The 18483-nt window shown below is 31.8% G+C and overlaps 1 protein-coding gene across 1 annotated transcript in view; it reads left to right on the top strand.

The window, feature by feature from the left end:
* The window catches only part of LOC119601232 (eukaryotic translation initiation factor 4B), a 109606-nt gene that overhangs the window by 49981 nt on the left and 41142 nt on the right, over positions 1-18483 (top strand). The window contains exon 4 of the mRNA XM_037952034.1: positions 16064-16175. Coding sequence (XP_037807962.1) covers positions 16064-16175 — 112 coding nt within the window. The remainder of the gene's footprint in view (positions 1-16063; positions 16176-18483) is intronic.

Here is an 18483-nt window from a genome sequence, read left to right on the forward strand (position 1 = left end):
GTATAAGCATCATTGCCAGCTACCGATTAATGTTAAGTGTTATCTTGTAACTCAAGAAACTCTGCGTTTTCGGCTAAAGAGAATTTTTGATGAAATATCTTTTGTAATTAACATATTCCTTCTTATCTACAATTAACTGCTTTTTTCATTTCTAAATTTAAATGAATGATCAAAAAACCGTTAAAATGAAAACCTGTCCGGTTAATTTCAATTTTGTAAAGAAATTATATATTTACATAAATGAATTTTTGTATACTTTTTTAATGCAAAAACGTACTTTTTTCAAACGTCTTATCGATTTTCGTATAAGCATCATTGTCAGCTACCGGTTGATTTATAATGTCCCCAATTTAAATTAGCGGCTTAGGTGTGCTTCATCGATTTATGTTGTGAAACCCCGCGTATTCAGTCCTAGAAAGGCCTTGATTAAATTCTTTTGATTCAAACCAATTCTTTCTATATAAAGATTGATTACTGATAAAATTCAGAATTTAAAATTTGTTTATAATGCGAAAATTCGTTAAAGTTAAAAATGAAAAATTCGCAATTTTTTTGTATTCGCTCTAACATCTTTGCATGCTAATATTTTATCGCGGCTTTATGATTTTAATATGTAAAATTTAAAAGTATTTCAATCACGCGATAATTTGGGTATATTTCTTTGTTTATTTGTTTTTCCAATATTTAAGCTTCTACCGCTGAGATACCTTCTAGAGCATATTTTGGAGATATACATCAAAGGACGCGTAATTACAATGTCTACTTTTTCTCATTTATACATTTCGCATAACCTAAGAGCCGCAAATATTCTATACAAAAAACTGCAAATTTTGTAAAATTGTACAAATTTGGTTTCAAAACATTGCGACCTCGTAATTTTTTATTTATCGCACAACAATTAAATGTGGATTATAGTCATTCAATAGCAAAATTGACTTTCTAAGTTGTAAGCCGCACTCATAATATCAAAAAGTTGTAAAAAAAACTACTGGTTTCAATCACATTTTTGAGAAATTTTAACTTTGAGTGTTAATTTCTCTAACATGGAACTACTCTCGACCACAAAATTTTACGGGAAAAAAGAATTTTCCATATATTGAGTTAAGTTTTTTTGACAGCTGTGATAGGTTTTTTCCGGGAGAGTTGGCCTTCTACGGTAATTTTCTATGGATGTATATTTAAAATAAATACATTTTGTTGATGCGCTGAAATACATAGTATTATACTATATAGAATATATTTATGTACCATACAAACCAAACCTACAAGGGTATTTTACAACCAAGACTGAAAACTAAAGTCCGATCGAACTCAAAATGTGCTTCGCATTTTGTATTGTGTTCGCATTTTGTATTGTTCCGAACTTCGGCAAATTTTAAAGTTCGGTCGAACCCGTACTTAGTTCGGCGAACCCGGACTTCTTGCTATTAAATATTAAAGGCCTGCACAAGACAACAATAATGCGACAATTTACTAAAAAATTTCGTGTGCTTATGATGGCGCACACGATATTTTTTAACAAATTGTCGCATTATTGTTGTCTTATGCAGACCTTTATTAAATATTAAAATATATACATATAACTTTTGGAATTTATTAATAAAAAAAGAAAAACTAATAAATTCATAACATTTATGAAAAATAAATGTAATTTTAAAGAGTAGTATCAAAAAATAAAGGAAAAATTTTTACTTTTTAGTAATTTAAAAATGAAATACTTTGTGCTTCTTTTGAGAAAAATATAAAGATCGGGTTTTATAGTTTCCTTAGGAAGAACTTAAAAAATCAGATTAAGATTCTATAGTATAGCGATGCAGTTCTACACACATAAGTTTCATGCGAGCCAAAATCTCTTTATCAAGTTTTATGTGGATCGGTCCATAGTTGACCCTACCCCCCATATAAGGTCCCTTCAAAAAAATACTTTAACGCTCATTACTGGCTTAAAAATACTAGTATTGCAATGAAATTTGACATAATTAAGTCTCTTATGATCCAAAACCTCCCTACCAAATTTTTTGTGGATCGGTCCATAATTAACCCTACCCCTATATAAGGCCCCCTTCAATAAATTACTTTAACGACCATTAGTGACTTAAAAATACGAGTATAGAGATGAAATTCGACATAAGTAAGTTTCTTACGAGCCAGAACCTCTCTAATGACTTTTATGAGATTCTGCATATGATTGACCCCCATATAAGCTCCCCTTCAGAAAATAACTTTAAAGCTCATTACTGGCTTAGAAATACGAGAAAAGCGATTAAATTCGACACACATATGTTTTATATGAGTTAAAATCTCTATACCAAATTTATTGAGGATCGGTCCATAAGAAAATTACTTTCAGTGTTGCCACAATAAACATTTTTTGTAACCAAAATTCGAATAAATAATAACCAAATTAAGAAAAAAGTAAACAGAATTATTTTTATTTGTTTCATGTTTACATTTGGATATGAACATTAATATAATAATATCATTTTCTGAAGTGGAACTTGTAACTAAGTTGAATTTCGTCGCTAAACTGATGTTACGAAGACAGTTAGGAGCGTTAAAGTAATTTTCTGTAGGGGATCTTATATGAGACGTATGGTCAATTATGGACCGATTCTCATAAAATCTGATAGAGATATTTTAGTTTTTTTTAAAGTATATTATATGAATTTTGTTGCTACATATATTGCAGAACATCATGAGCTTTAAAGTCATTTTCTGAGGAGACTTTTTATGAGGGATAGAGTCTATATAATTGACTCTATCCCTCATAAACTTTGACAAAATCATTTCAAATAAAACTTGTTTATATTGAATTTCATCGCTATACATGCCTTTTTAACCCAGTAACTAGCACTGTAGTCATTTTCTGAATAGGGCCTAGTATGGGGGCTAGGTGAAATCGTTGACCGATATTTCGCATTTTCAATACCTAACAAACTGGGTCAACAACTAAAAATATTTTGGCAAAATATTTCAGTTTTCTATCTTGTTTTTTTCGACTCTATCGTGTTTTCAACAATAAAACTAATGTAAAAAATGTTTATTTTGAAAAATAACTGAATTTTTAACGCGTTTTACCGCAATTCAAAAATACTCCACATAGGACTTTTTGGAAAACGGTTTTAAATTAAAAAACTTTTCCCATTTTACGTACAGATTTGGAGATTTCGAAATTTGGGTTTAGGGGGTATATTTGACCAATTATAATACCATGTAGCGGATGTTAGCATTACATCCATAACTTCAGCGATATTTGTAAACGTAATCTATCCAAATTATCGGACAAATTGACCAAAATTTAAGACGGTAAAATAAAAACTAGTATACAGCATCATCTAGAAAGTGTAAATAAAGAACTAAAAGTCATGGCGAGATAGTAGAAATCAATGGTCATGAGTCAAATCTTTGCATATATCGCGATTATTGTTCGTCGTACGAGTTTAGATGTTATTAGAACTTTTGTAGATAATACAATTTCATTTTCCTTAGCTGAGTTACTTAAAAATATCAATTAGATTAATACTTTAAAGATATTGTGATACTACTCTTGTATAAATTAGCAGAAAATACTTTATTATTTCTTATTAAATCATTTATCTTAGAATTTCGCCTAATTAGCACAGTATCTGTTTATGCAAAATTTAAAATATACTTTAAATTTTAAATTTATTTTGGAGGACATAATCTACTAAATACGTAGGCTATTCCCACTAAATTTCATAAATATGAAATGCGAAATACATCCTACACAGAAAAAAAATATGCACAATTTTTTTCTTAACAATCGTTTGGTTAAATTTAATTTCGATTTTTATAAATATTTTTATTTGGGTTTATAACGAATTTGTTTGATGTTCACACAGAAGGAAAATATTTTCTAACAAACACTTTATTGAAATAAATTTAATTTTCAGTAAATATTTTTAATGATTCAATAAATGTTTTTATTTGAGTTTCATTTTTAAATCAGCATATGGAATACAACAATAAAACCAGTTTTGGAATGTTCTAAAATGAATTGATATAATTCTTATTTGGTTTATAGCATCTTAGGTTAGGTTAGGTTGATAGGAGGATGTATACTACATCAAATCCGAAGAAATACACCTAGGCCACTATCGGGCCTGTTGTGCGCTCCAATTCAAGAAAAAAAAAAAAAAAAATTGTTCACTGAATGTATTATTTTTCCATGTTCAGAAACTCAGTTTCCTGGACGTAATTCCTAAGAATCTTCCAATCGGTGTTGGTTAAGAATGTTATTTCCGGAATAACATCACTTCCAAGATACTTGGATCTAACTTCGACGAATGCCTGACAATGGCAAAGAAAGTGCTCCAGAGTTTCACTGTCCTCTCCACATGCTCTACATTCGTCTGAATTCGCACGTCCAATTTTGTATAGATGTGCTCGTAATCCTGTGTGTCCACTGAGAATACGTACCATCATACTAACCTCAGACTTGCTCATTTTGAGAAGATTTCTCGTCTTGCTCTCATCAGGGTCACCCCATAGAATCTTTGTGGTTCTACCCACCGTTTCATTATTCCAAGAGGCCTTATGGGATTCTCTCATCCATATTTTTAATTCAGCTTTTGTTGCGTCGAATGGTTTTGCGTTTGTCAGGTTAACTACATCGAGCTCCCTTCCCTTTAAAGCTATTACATTCGCCCTTTCGTTGCCGATTACTCCCGAGTGGCTTGGTACCCATATGATGACCTTACCTCTGGGAGAGTATTCAGTTAAAGCTTTCTTACAATCCAATACGGTCTTAGATTTAATTCTATCACCTGATATCGCACAAATTGCCTTCTGGCTGTCGGTAAATATATTAAGCCCTGTGGGCGCCATATTTATTCTAATCCAATTTACACATTCCGTTATTGCTCGTACTTCTGCCTGGAAGCTTGTGTTATGATTAGGTAAACGGTGGTATACTTCTGTTTCTGGGTCTTCAATATAGAACCCCAGACCCACTTTGTCCCCTAATTTAGAGCCATCCGTGTAGCAACGGATTCCTACTGGTATTTGCTCTAATGTTCCGCTTGACCAAGACATTCTATCTGGGATTAGCGTTTCAAAGTTTCCGACATATTCAGTGTCTGGTATGCGATCAGGCACGTCCGATGAATGTGTATAACCTTCCAATGTGTCCAGTATGCATTGATGACGTGTCCTATAACCGTTTTTGGCCAGTTCGCCTAAAGTAAAGAGCCGTTCGGCTGTAAGCGCCGCCTCATATCTTATATATGTTTCAATGGGTGGAATATCTAGCAACGTTTCCAGAGCCTTGGTTGAAGTAGTACACATGGCACCACTTATACCCAAGCAGCATGTACGCTGAACTCCCTGTAGTAGTTTGATATTACACTTTTTGTCCAAAGCAGTCCACCAGATTATTGAAGCATAAGCTAGAATTGGTCTAATTACACTTTTATAAAGCCAATTTGTCATAGTAAGACTAAGACCCCATTTCATGCCTATGGTTCTCCTACATATCGCCCAGCACCGATGTGCCTTGTTGATCCTATCCTCTATGTGGTGTCTCCATTTTAATTTCCGGTCAAGTATTACACCTAAGTACTTAACTTTGTCTGTCACCGGTATCTTCTTGCCCAAGAAGCAAGGTTCAGTATATGTAGAAATTTTTGTCTTTCTTGTGAAAAGACAGATTTCCGTCTTCGCCGGGTTAACATTGAGGCCTCTCGGTTTAAAAAGTATTACGACATCGTCTGCATAGCAGACAAGTCTAAGTCCTTTCTCGGTTAGGGTCCTTAGGAGGCTATTAATCGTGGTGACCCAGAGTAAAGGTGACAAAATGCCACCCTGTGGTATACCGCGAAATACCTTTTTCCTGATAGTTATATCGTACATCTCGCAGCTTATCCATCTGTTCCTTAGCATGTAGTTGATCCAGTTACGGAGCACCCGGTCAACATAAAACTGGTCTAGGGATTGGATAAGGGTATCAGTGTGCACGTTATTGAAAGCGCCTTCGATGTCAATGCATACTGCCAGTGTATACAGTTTGCTATCGAAAGATTCACCTATGTAGTGGACAACTTCATTTAAAGCGGTTTCCACCGATCGTCCCTTTACATAAGCATGCTGCTTATATTTAAGGTCATTGTATGGTATGCTGCTTTTAACCATGCTATCGACTATCCGTTCCAAGGTTTTAAGTAGGAAGGACGTAAGACTTATCGGTCGATAGGACTTAGGTGTCGCATAGCTAGGTTTCCCTGGTTTGGGTATAAATATTACCCTTGCATCCTGCCATTTAACTGGGGTATATGCCAATTTTAAGCATGCAGTGAATATCTGTGACAGATGTACGGAAACCAGTCCCGCCTCCATCTGCAAAAGTGCCGGGAAAATTCCATCCGGCCCTGCAGCTTTATAGGGAGCAAAGCTCTTGATTGCCCCTTTAACCATGTCAGTTGTAATAACTATTTCCGTGTTACCCTCCCCTTCCTCCAATATCGGTTCATCTATGTTATTCGATATACCGGGTGGGAAATGAGAATCCATTAGGAGTTTCATTGTCTCCTCCATATCCTCAAGCCTCCTGCCCGTGTCATCGATCATAGATTCCGGTTGGACATGAGTTTTGGATAGGAATTTTTTTATCTTCGATACGTCATTTACGCTATCTACCTGTTCACAGAAAAGTTTCCAGGAGTCTCGTTTGGCTTTTCGAACGATTTTCTTATATTCACCAAGTTTATTACGATACTCATCCCAGTATACTGCGGTCTTTTTACGCCGTGCCCGGTTAAATAGTTTGCGAAGAGTCTTCCCAAGGTTCCGGATCTCCCCAGTTACCCAGGGTTTTTCCTGGGCAGATCTCCGCTCTCGCAGAGGGCAGCTGTCCTCGAACGATTCAACCAGGGCACTTGTGAACGTTTCCACTTTGGCATCTATATCCTCTTTATTTCGACATTGAAAAGTGTCCTGACCTAAACGGTTCTTTAGTAAGGTCCCGAACATTGTCCAATTAGTTTTAGACTTATTCCGAAACTTTATCGGCTTTGGTGGTGGCCTTAGTATTTTGAATCTTATGTACCGATGATCAGAAAAGGAGTGCTCGTCCGAAACTCTCCAATCCTGAATTTCGTTTATATAGCATTTAATGTATAATTGTTTCAGTTTTCACAGTACAAAATAATAGTTTCTAGAATTAGAAGCGTTTACTTAAAAATGTTGTAAGTATATATGTAATTTTTTTTTACAAATTTTAGTTTTAAATTCTTTAGTAAAATTTTTATTAAAATTTAGTATATATTTTTAACAAAATTTTTATAGATTCAATAAAAAATGTTGCTTCTTTTTATTGCCAAAATAAAATAAATAATTTAACTGTTTCAGATAACATATTTGCTTGAATTTCAGTACAAATACTAATAACTTGTATTATTGTTTCAGTAAAATAATTGTTTGGAAATGTTGCGAATATTTATTAATGTTTTTCGTAAATAGTATATTATTTTAATAAGAAAAATCCTGAAATTTTTTTAATAAAGAATTTACAAATTTGAGTACTTGATTTTACGAATTTCGTGATAGGTCCTATTTTAGTAAAAAAAATACTTGGCTTTATGAATTTTTTGTTTGATTTTGAATTTAATTTTTTTCTGTGTACTTCATTTTTTCATATAAGTACCGCGGGTTTTCATATAAGTTCCAATAGAAATATTAACGGAAGGACGGACGAGATTGAATCGACCCAAAAAGTGATTTTAAGTTCATGGATGCACCAAAAGGAGAGAGAGGATTCATTATTTACGATGTTAGATGGGCTAACATAGTTGCCAGATTTCAAGAAAAAAAATCGTTAAAATCGCCAATTAATTTTTCAAAATCGTCATTAAATCGTCAAAACTATTTTCCATAGCTAATAAACATTTTTGGTGGTATTTCTACTGAATTTTTGTTCATTATTTTAACTATCGAGACGTTTTTATCAATTTCGATTGATTTTAGTTGTTATTATCTGCTCAATTTGACAAATATATGTACTTTAAAATTTGTTAGGTATATTGAGTTCTTGTAAACTATTTGAGACTAATAGAGAACCATAACAATGTTTAATACAAAAAACAAAATCCATTAAAATCCAAAATTATGATTCCTTTTACTCAAATATGTTTAAATAAACGCTAATGGCTCTATACTTCTTCCCACAACCTGAGTGCAGGTCAAAGAAGTTAGAGTGCTATTTCGGCTATGCCGAATCTTAAATAACTTTTTACTTTTTCAGAAGTAAAATTCCGGATAACGATTTATATATACAAAATATACATTTATGTCGAATTTTGTCCCGATGACTTTGATTGTCAATGTGCGTTTAATTAATTTTCGGAAATGATCCTTATATGGGAGTTGTGACCAATTATGGACCGATCAAGAAAAAATTTCGTATAATGATTTATATGCACAAAAAAAATCAAGTCGAGTATAACTCCAATAGATTTATTAATAAATAAAATATGTGCGTTTAAGTGATTTTCGGAAGTGGACTTTATATAGGAGATATGACCAATTACGGGCCTCTCCAGAAAAATATCGTAGAGTGATTCATATGTATGTACACAAAACATATTTGTGTCGAATTTTATGAAGATAGCTTTATTTGACAATGAAATATGTTAGTTTAAATGATTTTCGGAAGAGGGCCTTATATGGGAGCTGTGACCAATAATGAACCGATCCGGGGAAAAATTGGTAGAATGATTTATATGTACACAAAACATATTCTAGTTGAATTTTATACCTATAGCTTTATTTATCAATGAAACATATGCGTTTAAGTGATTTTCGGAAGTGGACCTCATATGGGAGCTATGACTAACTATGGTTCTATCCGAAAAAAAATTCGTAGAGTAATTCATATATAGACAAAACATATTTGTGTCGAATTTTATCAAGATACCTTTATTTGACAATTAAATATGTACGATTAAGTGATTTTCGGAAGTGAGCTTTATATGGGAGCTACGATCCGAAAAGAAATTTGGTAGAATGATTTGTATGTAACAAAACATATTCAGCTCGAATCTTATCACAAATGCTTTATTTATCAATGAAATATGTGCGTTTAGGTGATTTTTGGAAGTGGACCTTATATGGGAGCTTTGACCAATTGTGGACTGACTGAGATCTACGTTGGTAGTTCATATTTTATTTTTATTCATATTATATTTGTATGAACAAAATTTTGTGTTGTTACCGATATATTTGAGGGAGTTATTAACGATAAACTAATTTCCGGGAATATACACCTTTGTATGGTGGCTATAGGAAATATTGGATCAGTTGTTATGAGTTTGAACATACTTAATGGTAAAAAAATTTGTGTGACGAAATTCATCGAAATATCTTTCGTAGTTTCTGAGAAAACTACTTAAGAATTGAAAAAAAAAAACGTTATTTTTTCGATGTAGTCTAAATTTTTACTCATAACTTTTTACGTCGTAAACCAATTTTACTGATTTTCAATACCAAAATGTACCGTATAATAAAGAATGTTTTGGGTGAATTTCGTGAATTTCTATTGCTTCGTTTTAACGTGAGACTCGGAATTTCATAAGGATCAACAATATATATACATACTTTGTTGGGTCTCAGATGAATATTTCTTGATGTTACACACGGAATGACAATGTTATATATACCCTCTATCACCACTGATGGAAAATGTGGAGGGTATGAAAGAGGAATTCTCAAAAACTTTTGGTAGCGCTTATACGTCAACTATTTCTTTAGTGGACATTCTACCTCTATTATAAAATGTTATAATTAGGGTAACCAAAAGGACTGAAAAATATGTTCTAAAATAAACAATGCATATCAAAATATGCGCCAAAAACGTAAAATATGCCCTAAAAACTTGAAATAAGCCTTAAATATGCTATTAAAATCAAATCATGCATAATCATATAAATTATTATGCAAGATTCGCAAAAATATGCGCTAACAAATCGATGCAAAATTCATTAATTGTTCTGAAACGTGTAAATAACATGTCATGAGACCGCACGACGCATCATAAAAACAAGCATTTGCATACTTTTTTTTATTTTAATTTGATTAACATTTATTAATTTTATTCTTAGAATATACTAAATATGTTTCGATTTTTTTAATAATTGATAAAATAATGATAAATTTATAAAAAAATTTTACAAAAATCCATTTAAAAAAATCAAATTTAGAGTTAAAATCGTCAATGTATAATTTTTGTCACTGAAAATCGTCAAACAGTGTTGGCTAGAGTAAGTCCTGTTTTAGATTGTGACTTTTAAGGCATGCCTTTTTCTCTATTTTCTTTTAAATGCCCTTCGTAAAATTTTGAATGTTTACATTGTGACTTTTAAGGCATGCCTGCTAATGAGTGTGAGAGTTGCGAATTAATACTTTATTTTTTTAATATTTGTTAAATTAAATATTGTGTTAACTTTTTTAAGTAGTTATTTTATTATTTTATAAAAAACATTAATAAAATACTTTAAATTACATATTTGTTTACCATAAGCTGCAAGTTTAAGATCATTTTGTAGCAATTTATTTTTATACTAGCTATACCCAGTGTGCTTCGCTACCCCCATCGTAAAATTATTGTAAATTTTCAGTCAGTCCAATATACATTTAGATATATCTGCAATATCAAAAAGTCTCCTTTTATATGTTCTCATTTACTCCGGGGTCTACAGGCTTAATTTCGTGTTTCTAGGTTCAATATTATAGAAAACTCAAAAAATACCGTTAAAGAATGAAAAAGTACCAAAAAGTCCCCTTTCATTGATTCTCATTTACTCCGGTCTCTACATGCTTAATTTCATGTTTCTAGTTTTAATATTATAGAAAATTCAAAAAGTACCTTTTGAAGAGCAAAAAGTACAAAAAGTCCCATTTTATAGATTTTCATTTACTCTGGGCTCTACATTATTATTTTTATGTTTCTAGGTTCAATATTATAGAAAATTCAAAAAGTACCTTTTGAAGAACGAAAATGTACCAAAACGTCTCTTTTTATTGGTTCTCATTTACTCCAGGCTCTACATGCTTTATTTCATGTTTCTAGGTTCAATATTATAGAAAACTCCAAAAGTACCAGTTAAAAGTACCGAAAAAGTCTCCTTTTATGGGTTCTCATTTTCTCCGGTCTCTACATGCTTAATTTTATGTTTTTATGTTCAATATTATAGAAAACTCAAAAAGTACCAATTAAAGAACGAAAGAGTACCAAAAAGTCCCCTTTAATGGATTCTCATATAATCGGTCTCTCTATGCTTAATTTGATGTTTCTAGGTTCAATATTATAGGAAGTTCAAAAAGTACCTTTTGAAGAACGAAAAAGTACCAAGAAGACACCTTTTATACGTTCTCACTTACTTGGAGCTCTACATGCTTAGTTTCATGTTTCTAGGTACAATATTATAGAAAATTCAAAAAGTACCTTTTGAAGAACGAAAAAGTACCAAAAAATCCCATTGGTGTATTTAGTGTTACTAAATCTATCAATTTCTAAAATTTTATTAAAATTGGGTCAGTGAGTTTGAATAAAATCAAATTTCTCGTTTTCCCCCTTTTGGTACTTTTTCCCCTATTGAAGTAATAAACATTTTATCGTAGTGGGAGCCCATCATTAAGTATTCATTCACATGTACAAATCAATACATAGAAAACAATATTTTATGAAAAAAGTACCAAAAATGGGTACAATTTTCACCTCTTAAACGTCCGAATATCCTAAAAATACTGAATTCATATTTTTATTTATTCGTTAAGTTATGAAGGACTCAAAAATATTTTTTGAATGTTCACTGGTTTAAAAAATACATGGGGTGCCAAAAAAGTACCAAAATACAGCTTTTACCCGTTTATTCCCTATAGGGGCCGATTTTGAAAAAAAGTATCAGACACCTGTCTTATTTATTAAATGAACGACGATAAACTTTAAACTGTTTTTGTATCTTTTCTAGTTTAGTAGATATGAGGTTACCGAATTTACCCGTTTTTACCCTTTTTACCCACTAAACATTCGAATTTCCAAAAATCCAGTCTTAGTGGATCTATTTGGTGGGAGACCAACCTCCTGTCCAAATTTCAGCTCTTTAGCTTCAACCGTTTAGGCTGTGCGATGATGAATCAGTCAGTCAGCAACGTTAGAATTTTATATATATCATGAATTCCATTCCAATTCAGATCAGTAATGTATTTTAAGCGGTTTTAAATTCTGTGAAATGCATAAAATATCAATAATATTTAAAAATTTTCCAATATAAAATATTTAAAAAAATCGACAAAAATAGATGTAATGCACGTCACAACAAAATATTTTAATATTTTGCATAAAAGGCTTCAAATAATCGATTTATGCACTTCTAAAACTTTTTCAACAGGGAGAACAATTTCAAAAATACATTAAAAAAGTGCATTTCTTTAAAAAATGCACTATCTTAAACGTTTTAATATAAAAATTATATTAGAATGAAAGAGTTCATCCATAGTAATAGATTGGGTTTTAAATCAAAAAAAAAATCTGATGTAAACTCTCAAAGATATAAATCTTTAAAGTTTTATACCTTTTTGATTTTTTGTAGTTTTCGAACAAATTAAAATCGCCATAAATATCGCATTTATTGAAAAATTTCAAAATAAACAACTGAGTTGTTTTATTTTCTACATAAAGAACATATATTAATGATATGAAGGAAATTGGAAGGCATGAGGTCAAAAATTGTCAGTTTTTCTGTGTTCTTTCTTGGAATTCGTGATATAGATTAAGGAAATAATTTAATTTTAATAAGCTAACATTTGAAAAATCAATTGCTTTCGGATAAAATAAAATATAAGAAAATAAATTAAATTTTTGGAAGTGGCAACACTTAACATGTGTGATAGTAATAGCACACGATCTTTATGCTGTGAGAGCAGAATAGAAATAAAGCAACCACCAAAATTCCGAAAGTGTTACAAAAGCATTGTCGAAAAAACCCTTCAAATTACGTTTCGTGCCTGTTTTGCTAGGCGCAATTTACATGAAGACTTTTCAGACGTCTGTTTTTTCCAATTCTCTTTTGAGAATCTTCCAAAAAATCATGAACAATTTATACGGTGATTTTTTACATGCAACTACTTATGTCGTTTTTGCTATTTAGTTTTATAATCCTTTTTAATTACTTATTCGTAATAAAAGTAAAATTAAATGTTTAACATAAAAACTATTTAGTTTGATTAAAAATAATAAATAGTATTTTTTAATACAAATTTTAATGTTTTTATTCTTTCCCCCCCATTCTTCTCTACCCCGCTCACCACCAATCATCGACAAACATGAAAACAGACATCTGGGCAAACATGAAAAAAATTCATCGTGTAAATTGGGTGCAACACTCTTTTCTTCACATGTACATTTTTTCTCAAGTTAATCTTATTTTTAATTGATAAATTAGTATTTGAAGAAAAATTTGCGGTTTTTGTTTTAATTGCGGAGATATGAAACTTACGCCCTTGAGAATTTGTTTTTTCTGAAACCCAAAAGGGCGTAAGTTGCATTAAAAAATAGCAAGTTTCAATATTTTTAACTAAATAGGCCGAAACATGGAAAGCATAAGGCTTCTTTGTTTTCAAAAACATTTTCGGAAATTGGAATTCTAAAGCTGTTATAAAAAATCTATAAATCGCAAGGTTTCGCTAAAAGTGCCATTTTTGTTTTATTTGAACTCAAAATAATTTTTAAATTTTCATGAATTTTAAGGTATATGATTTTGATTGTAGGAGTGTAAAATTTAGCAGGAACATTTATTTTAATACGGTGCATCATAATCAATCAAAAAGTCGATTTTGATTTTTTTGTAACTCATATGACGACATGCAAAATAAAAATAATAAATTTTGGTTAATAATAATCAATCATTGCTGACTTAAAAATACGTGAACAATTATGAAATTTGTTATAAGAACAATTTATAGGAATGTAAATCTTCCTACCGAATTTCATGCGGAAAGTGACGGAAAGATGTTTTATATGAACCAAAATCGGTCTAAAAAAAATTATGAAAAATTTTATAAAAACGGTCAATAATAAACCCTATCTCTCATATAAAGTCCTCTTCAGTTAATTTGATGGGTAATATCATCTTGATGTTTATAGGGAAGCATTCCTTTTACTGCATACGGTTTGATGGTGGTATTTGAGATTCGGCGCAGCCGAGTATAACACTCGCTTGTTTTTATATTGTTGCTGGCTGCGACCTGGGCCTATATGTCGAGGGCAGCGAATTTAACAAGTCCCAAATAAATGAACCACAAATTGTTTGAAATATTATACATTAAATTGAGCAACCGTTTATTTCTGCTAAAAAATAAAATTATTACAAAGGAAAACAAATAATTTAAGCGACTTACCGAAGTCTATATCCCCAACAAACTAAACTTTAATTATAAAGCTAGTTAATACTGAGCCTACAAATTTCTTTTTGTTTATGCACTTTTACAACAGTTCAGTTCCAAATAAGTAAACTGAACGGAAATACTGCAGTAGAATATAGGGACAAAGAATGCGTTCAGTTATAAATATAAAAATCCTAACGGACAATTGAACTAAACAACAGCAATGGTCTTACAATAAGTATCACTAACAATTTGGTAAATAATACAAAATTAAACACCACATGGAACTATTTAAATAAACAAAAACAAAAATAATTCAATTTAAATAAAAATTATATTAAATCAAATAAATGGATTTATGAGCCATTAGGCGATTAATGTCTTTAAGGTTACTTCGTCTATCTGAATAAAGTTATCCAGCAGCACTAAATAGTTGCTCACTAGAAACGCTCGTTGGCGGTGCTGATAGGTATTTCCTGGCTGCAGCCTTAAGGTTTGCAAATAAACAGGAGTTCCAATATTCATATATGTATATTTGTTTTGCGAGCACTTAATGGTTGAAATATATAGCTTTTGATTTCTTTCTCGAAAATATTTTCGTCTTGAGATTGATGTGAAGCAGAATCATGCTTTTCCATAAAGATTAACCTCTTTTGTGCTTTTGATTCCGTCTCTGATACTTTTATCATCACGATAAATGTTTCAAAATTTTGTATATAATATTATAATCAATATAATATTATATATTATAATTAATTATATCCTGTGTGGATTTTTCCAGCTGTTCTGTAGAAAGGTGTTTAGACTTTAAACGTGGATCGAGTCATGGTTTCTAAAAATTTAAATCTTTTTAATGTATCATTTAAATATTGTCTTAATTTAATTTCCGACCCATTTTCATCAATCTTCGATAATAGCATTTGGTATATGGGAATTACTAAGGATATCGGTGACGAATCTCCCGGGATATCAAGTGTAGCTCCATAAAAGCTTTCCAGTAAATTTACTTTTTCACTTATAATTTTCCACTCTTTAGATGTAATAATTTATATTTTTTAGTTTTAATAGCATATAAGCACAGAGCATCCTTTTGATATATTAATCTGCACATAATTAAGTAGGTACTGTTCCACCTGGTATCAGCATCCTAAACAAGTTGATGCAAATTTTCGGTATGCTTGCTCTGACCTTTTAAAATGTCTAACTATTGATCTGTATTTAGTTTTTATTTCTTGATAAAGCGTTAAGCTTCCTTGTAGAATAAGATAAATTGTATGTACCATACAACCAAACGATGGAAAATCTACATTTTTCATGGCACATGTTACTGTTTACTTTGGTTGGTCCAATAAGGTTTCATATTTTTTAAATTCATGAAGATGTTGTTTCTCCAAATGGCGTTTTATGTTGCGAGTTGTTTGTTTACAGGCTTATGAACTTCCTATTGAAAGTACTTTGCCACACTGATTGCATTGAGCTTTTGCGCTACTTTAAAAAAAAAATTCAAATTGGTTTTGTAGCCATAATTAAATTGGAAATAAAAAAATTGTTAAATATTGGATTACCGCAAATAGTATTATAAAATATTTACCAGCCAAGTCATGAATATTTTACATACTTATTTCCGATTTCAAGAAATGTTAAATTAAATACGTAATTTTACTTTCAGGTCCGATACTCAAAAGAATAGAGACGTGAAACCAAAAGATGCAATTAAGAGTAAACGTGAAATAAAACCAGATCGTCAAACTTATAAAAATACACATAACCAGAGCGATCATGTAAGTAAACCAATTTTTATAATCTCAGTCGCGATTGATCTGTATAAGTGACCAGTCATATTCTGGGCATATACTATTTTTCTCAGTTAAAAGTATATTAGCATTTTTATACGATTTAAACAAAAATTTTTACCAAAAAATTACAATGTGATTGTACATTAGGGTGGGTCGAAAAAAAGTTGAGTCAGTCACCCTTACGATACGAAAGATATGTAAATAACATTTCCAAAAATATAAAAAAAAAAATTTTGTCACGCCTAGAAATACCGCCCTTTTTGTTTTTTATATATTACGTCGTCATTTTAAGTCCGAGATATGATATATCAATATTTATGTATTGACTATAGCTATATATCACTCTTAGACAATTTTTTAATTCGACGTCATATTCTATGCGCGACTTCTGATATCTCGGATCCTTCCCCAAAATCTAAAACTTTGGCTATACTGAAATAAAGTACAATTAATTAAATGAACAATTAGCTTTTAAAATGCTCCATAAACATCTATTTTACAGGTATTTAAAAATACCTATTTAGTTCTAACTACAAACAATTAATATGCTAGGGATATAGGGTAGAAAAAATGTTTTTCTTTTCAAATTAATTTACAATATAAAAATTTTATTCTGCCTTCTATCTTAACAAAAGAAATATCATTTTATTCAACATTTAATTTTATTAATTAATAACAAAATCAGGTAGGTACATAAAAACTAAACATTTTATTTTATAAAAATCGATGAAAAATTAAAAAATTAATGCTAAGTTTCATAAAAATATTTAATGATAAATTAACCTTTCATAGGTAGGTGGATTGATAGGAGGATGTATTCTACATCAAATCTCCTTATCATGAAAAAAAAACTGTCAGGAATGTTATTTCCGGAATAACATCACTTCCAATATACTTGGATCTTACTTCGACGAATGCCTGGCAGTGGCAAAGAAAGTGCTCCAGAGTTTCACTGTCCTCTCCACATGCTCTACATTCGCCAATAATCCTGTGTGTCCACTCGGAATACGTACCATCATACTAACTTCAGATTTGCTAATTTTGCTCTCATCAGGGTCACCCCATAGGATTTTCGTGGTTCTACCCACTGTTTCATTATGGGTGAGAGAATCCTTATTTTTAGTTCAGCTTTTGTTGCGTCTGTCAGGAAGGGAGCTTGAGGTCCCATCCCTTTAAAGCTATTACATTCGCCCTTTCGTTACCGACTACTCCCGAGTGGGCTGGTACCCATATGATGTGAACCTTACCTCTGGGAGAGTATTCAGTTAAAGCTTTCTTACAATCCAATACGGTCTTAGATTTAGTTGTATCGCCTGATATCGCCCTAATTGCCTTCTGGCTGTTGGTAAATATATTAAGCGCTGTGGGCGCCATATTTATTCTAATCCAATTTACGCATTCCGTTATTGCTCGTACTTCTTCAAGGTCTTCAATATAGAACCTCAGCCCCACTTTGTCCCCCAATTTTCATAGTTTCCGGCACGTCCGATGATTGTGTATAACCTTCCAATGTGTCCAGTGTACATTGATTACGTGTCCTATAACCGCTTTTGGCCAGTTCGCCTAAAGTAAAGAGTCGTTCGGCTGTAAGCGCCGCCTCATATCTTAAATATGTTTCAATCGGTGGAATATCTAGCAACGTTTCCAGAGCCTTGGTTGAAGTAGTATACATGGCACCACTTATACTCAAGCAGCATTGCACTTTTTGTCTAAAGCAGTCCACAAGATTATTGAAGCATAAGCTAGAATTGGTCTAATTACACTTTTATATAGTAGGACTAAGACCCCATTTCATGCCTATAGTTCTCCTACATATCGCCCAGCACCGATGTGCCTTGTTGATCCTATCCTCTACGTACTTAACTAAGTAACTAAGTACTTAACTTTGTCTGTATTCAAAGCCTCCTCAGCTTTTCTACACAAGTAATTTGGATCCTTTCCCTTTAAAAGTATTACGGTATACCGCATGAGTTTTAGTTCGGATATTTTTTTATCTTCGATAGCTCATTTACGCTGTCTACCTGTTCACAGAAAAGTTTCCAATTGGCTTTACGATCCCAGTATACTGCGATCTTTTTACGCCGTGCCCGGTTAAATAGTTTGCGAAGAGTGTTACCACGGTTCCGGATCTCCCCGGTTACCCAGGGTTTCTCCTATGCAGATCTCCGCTCTCGCAAAGGACAGCTGTCCTTGAACGATTCAACCAAGGCACATGTGAGCATTTCTACTTTGACGTCTATGTCCTCTTTATTTCGACATTGAAAAGTGTCCTGATATAAACGGTTCTTTAGTA

Source organism: Lucilia sericata, unplaced genomic scaffold (assembly GCF_015586225.1).
Source record: "Lucilia sericata isolate MDLA Ls3-8-SP2 unplaced genomic scaffold, ASM1558622v1 Contig000152F_arrow, whole genome shotgun sequence".
Taxonomy (NCBI): Eukaryota; Metazoa; Arthropoda; class Insecta; order Diptera; family Calliphoridae; genus Lucilia; species Lucilia sericata.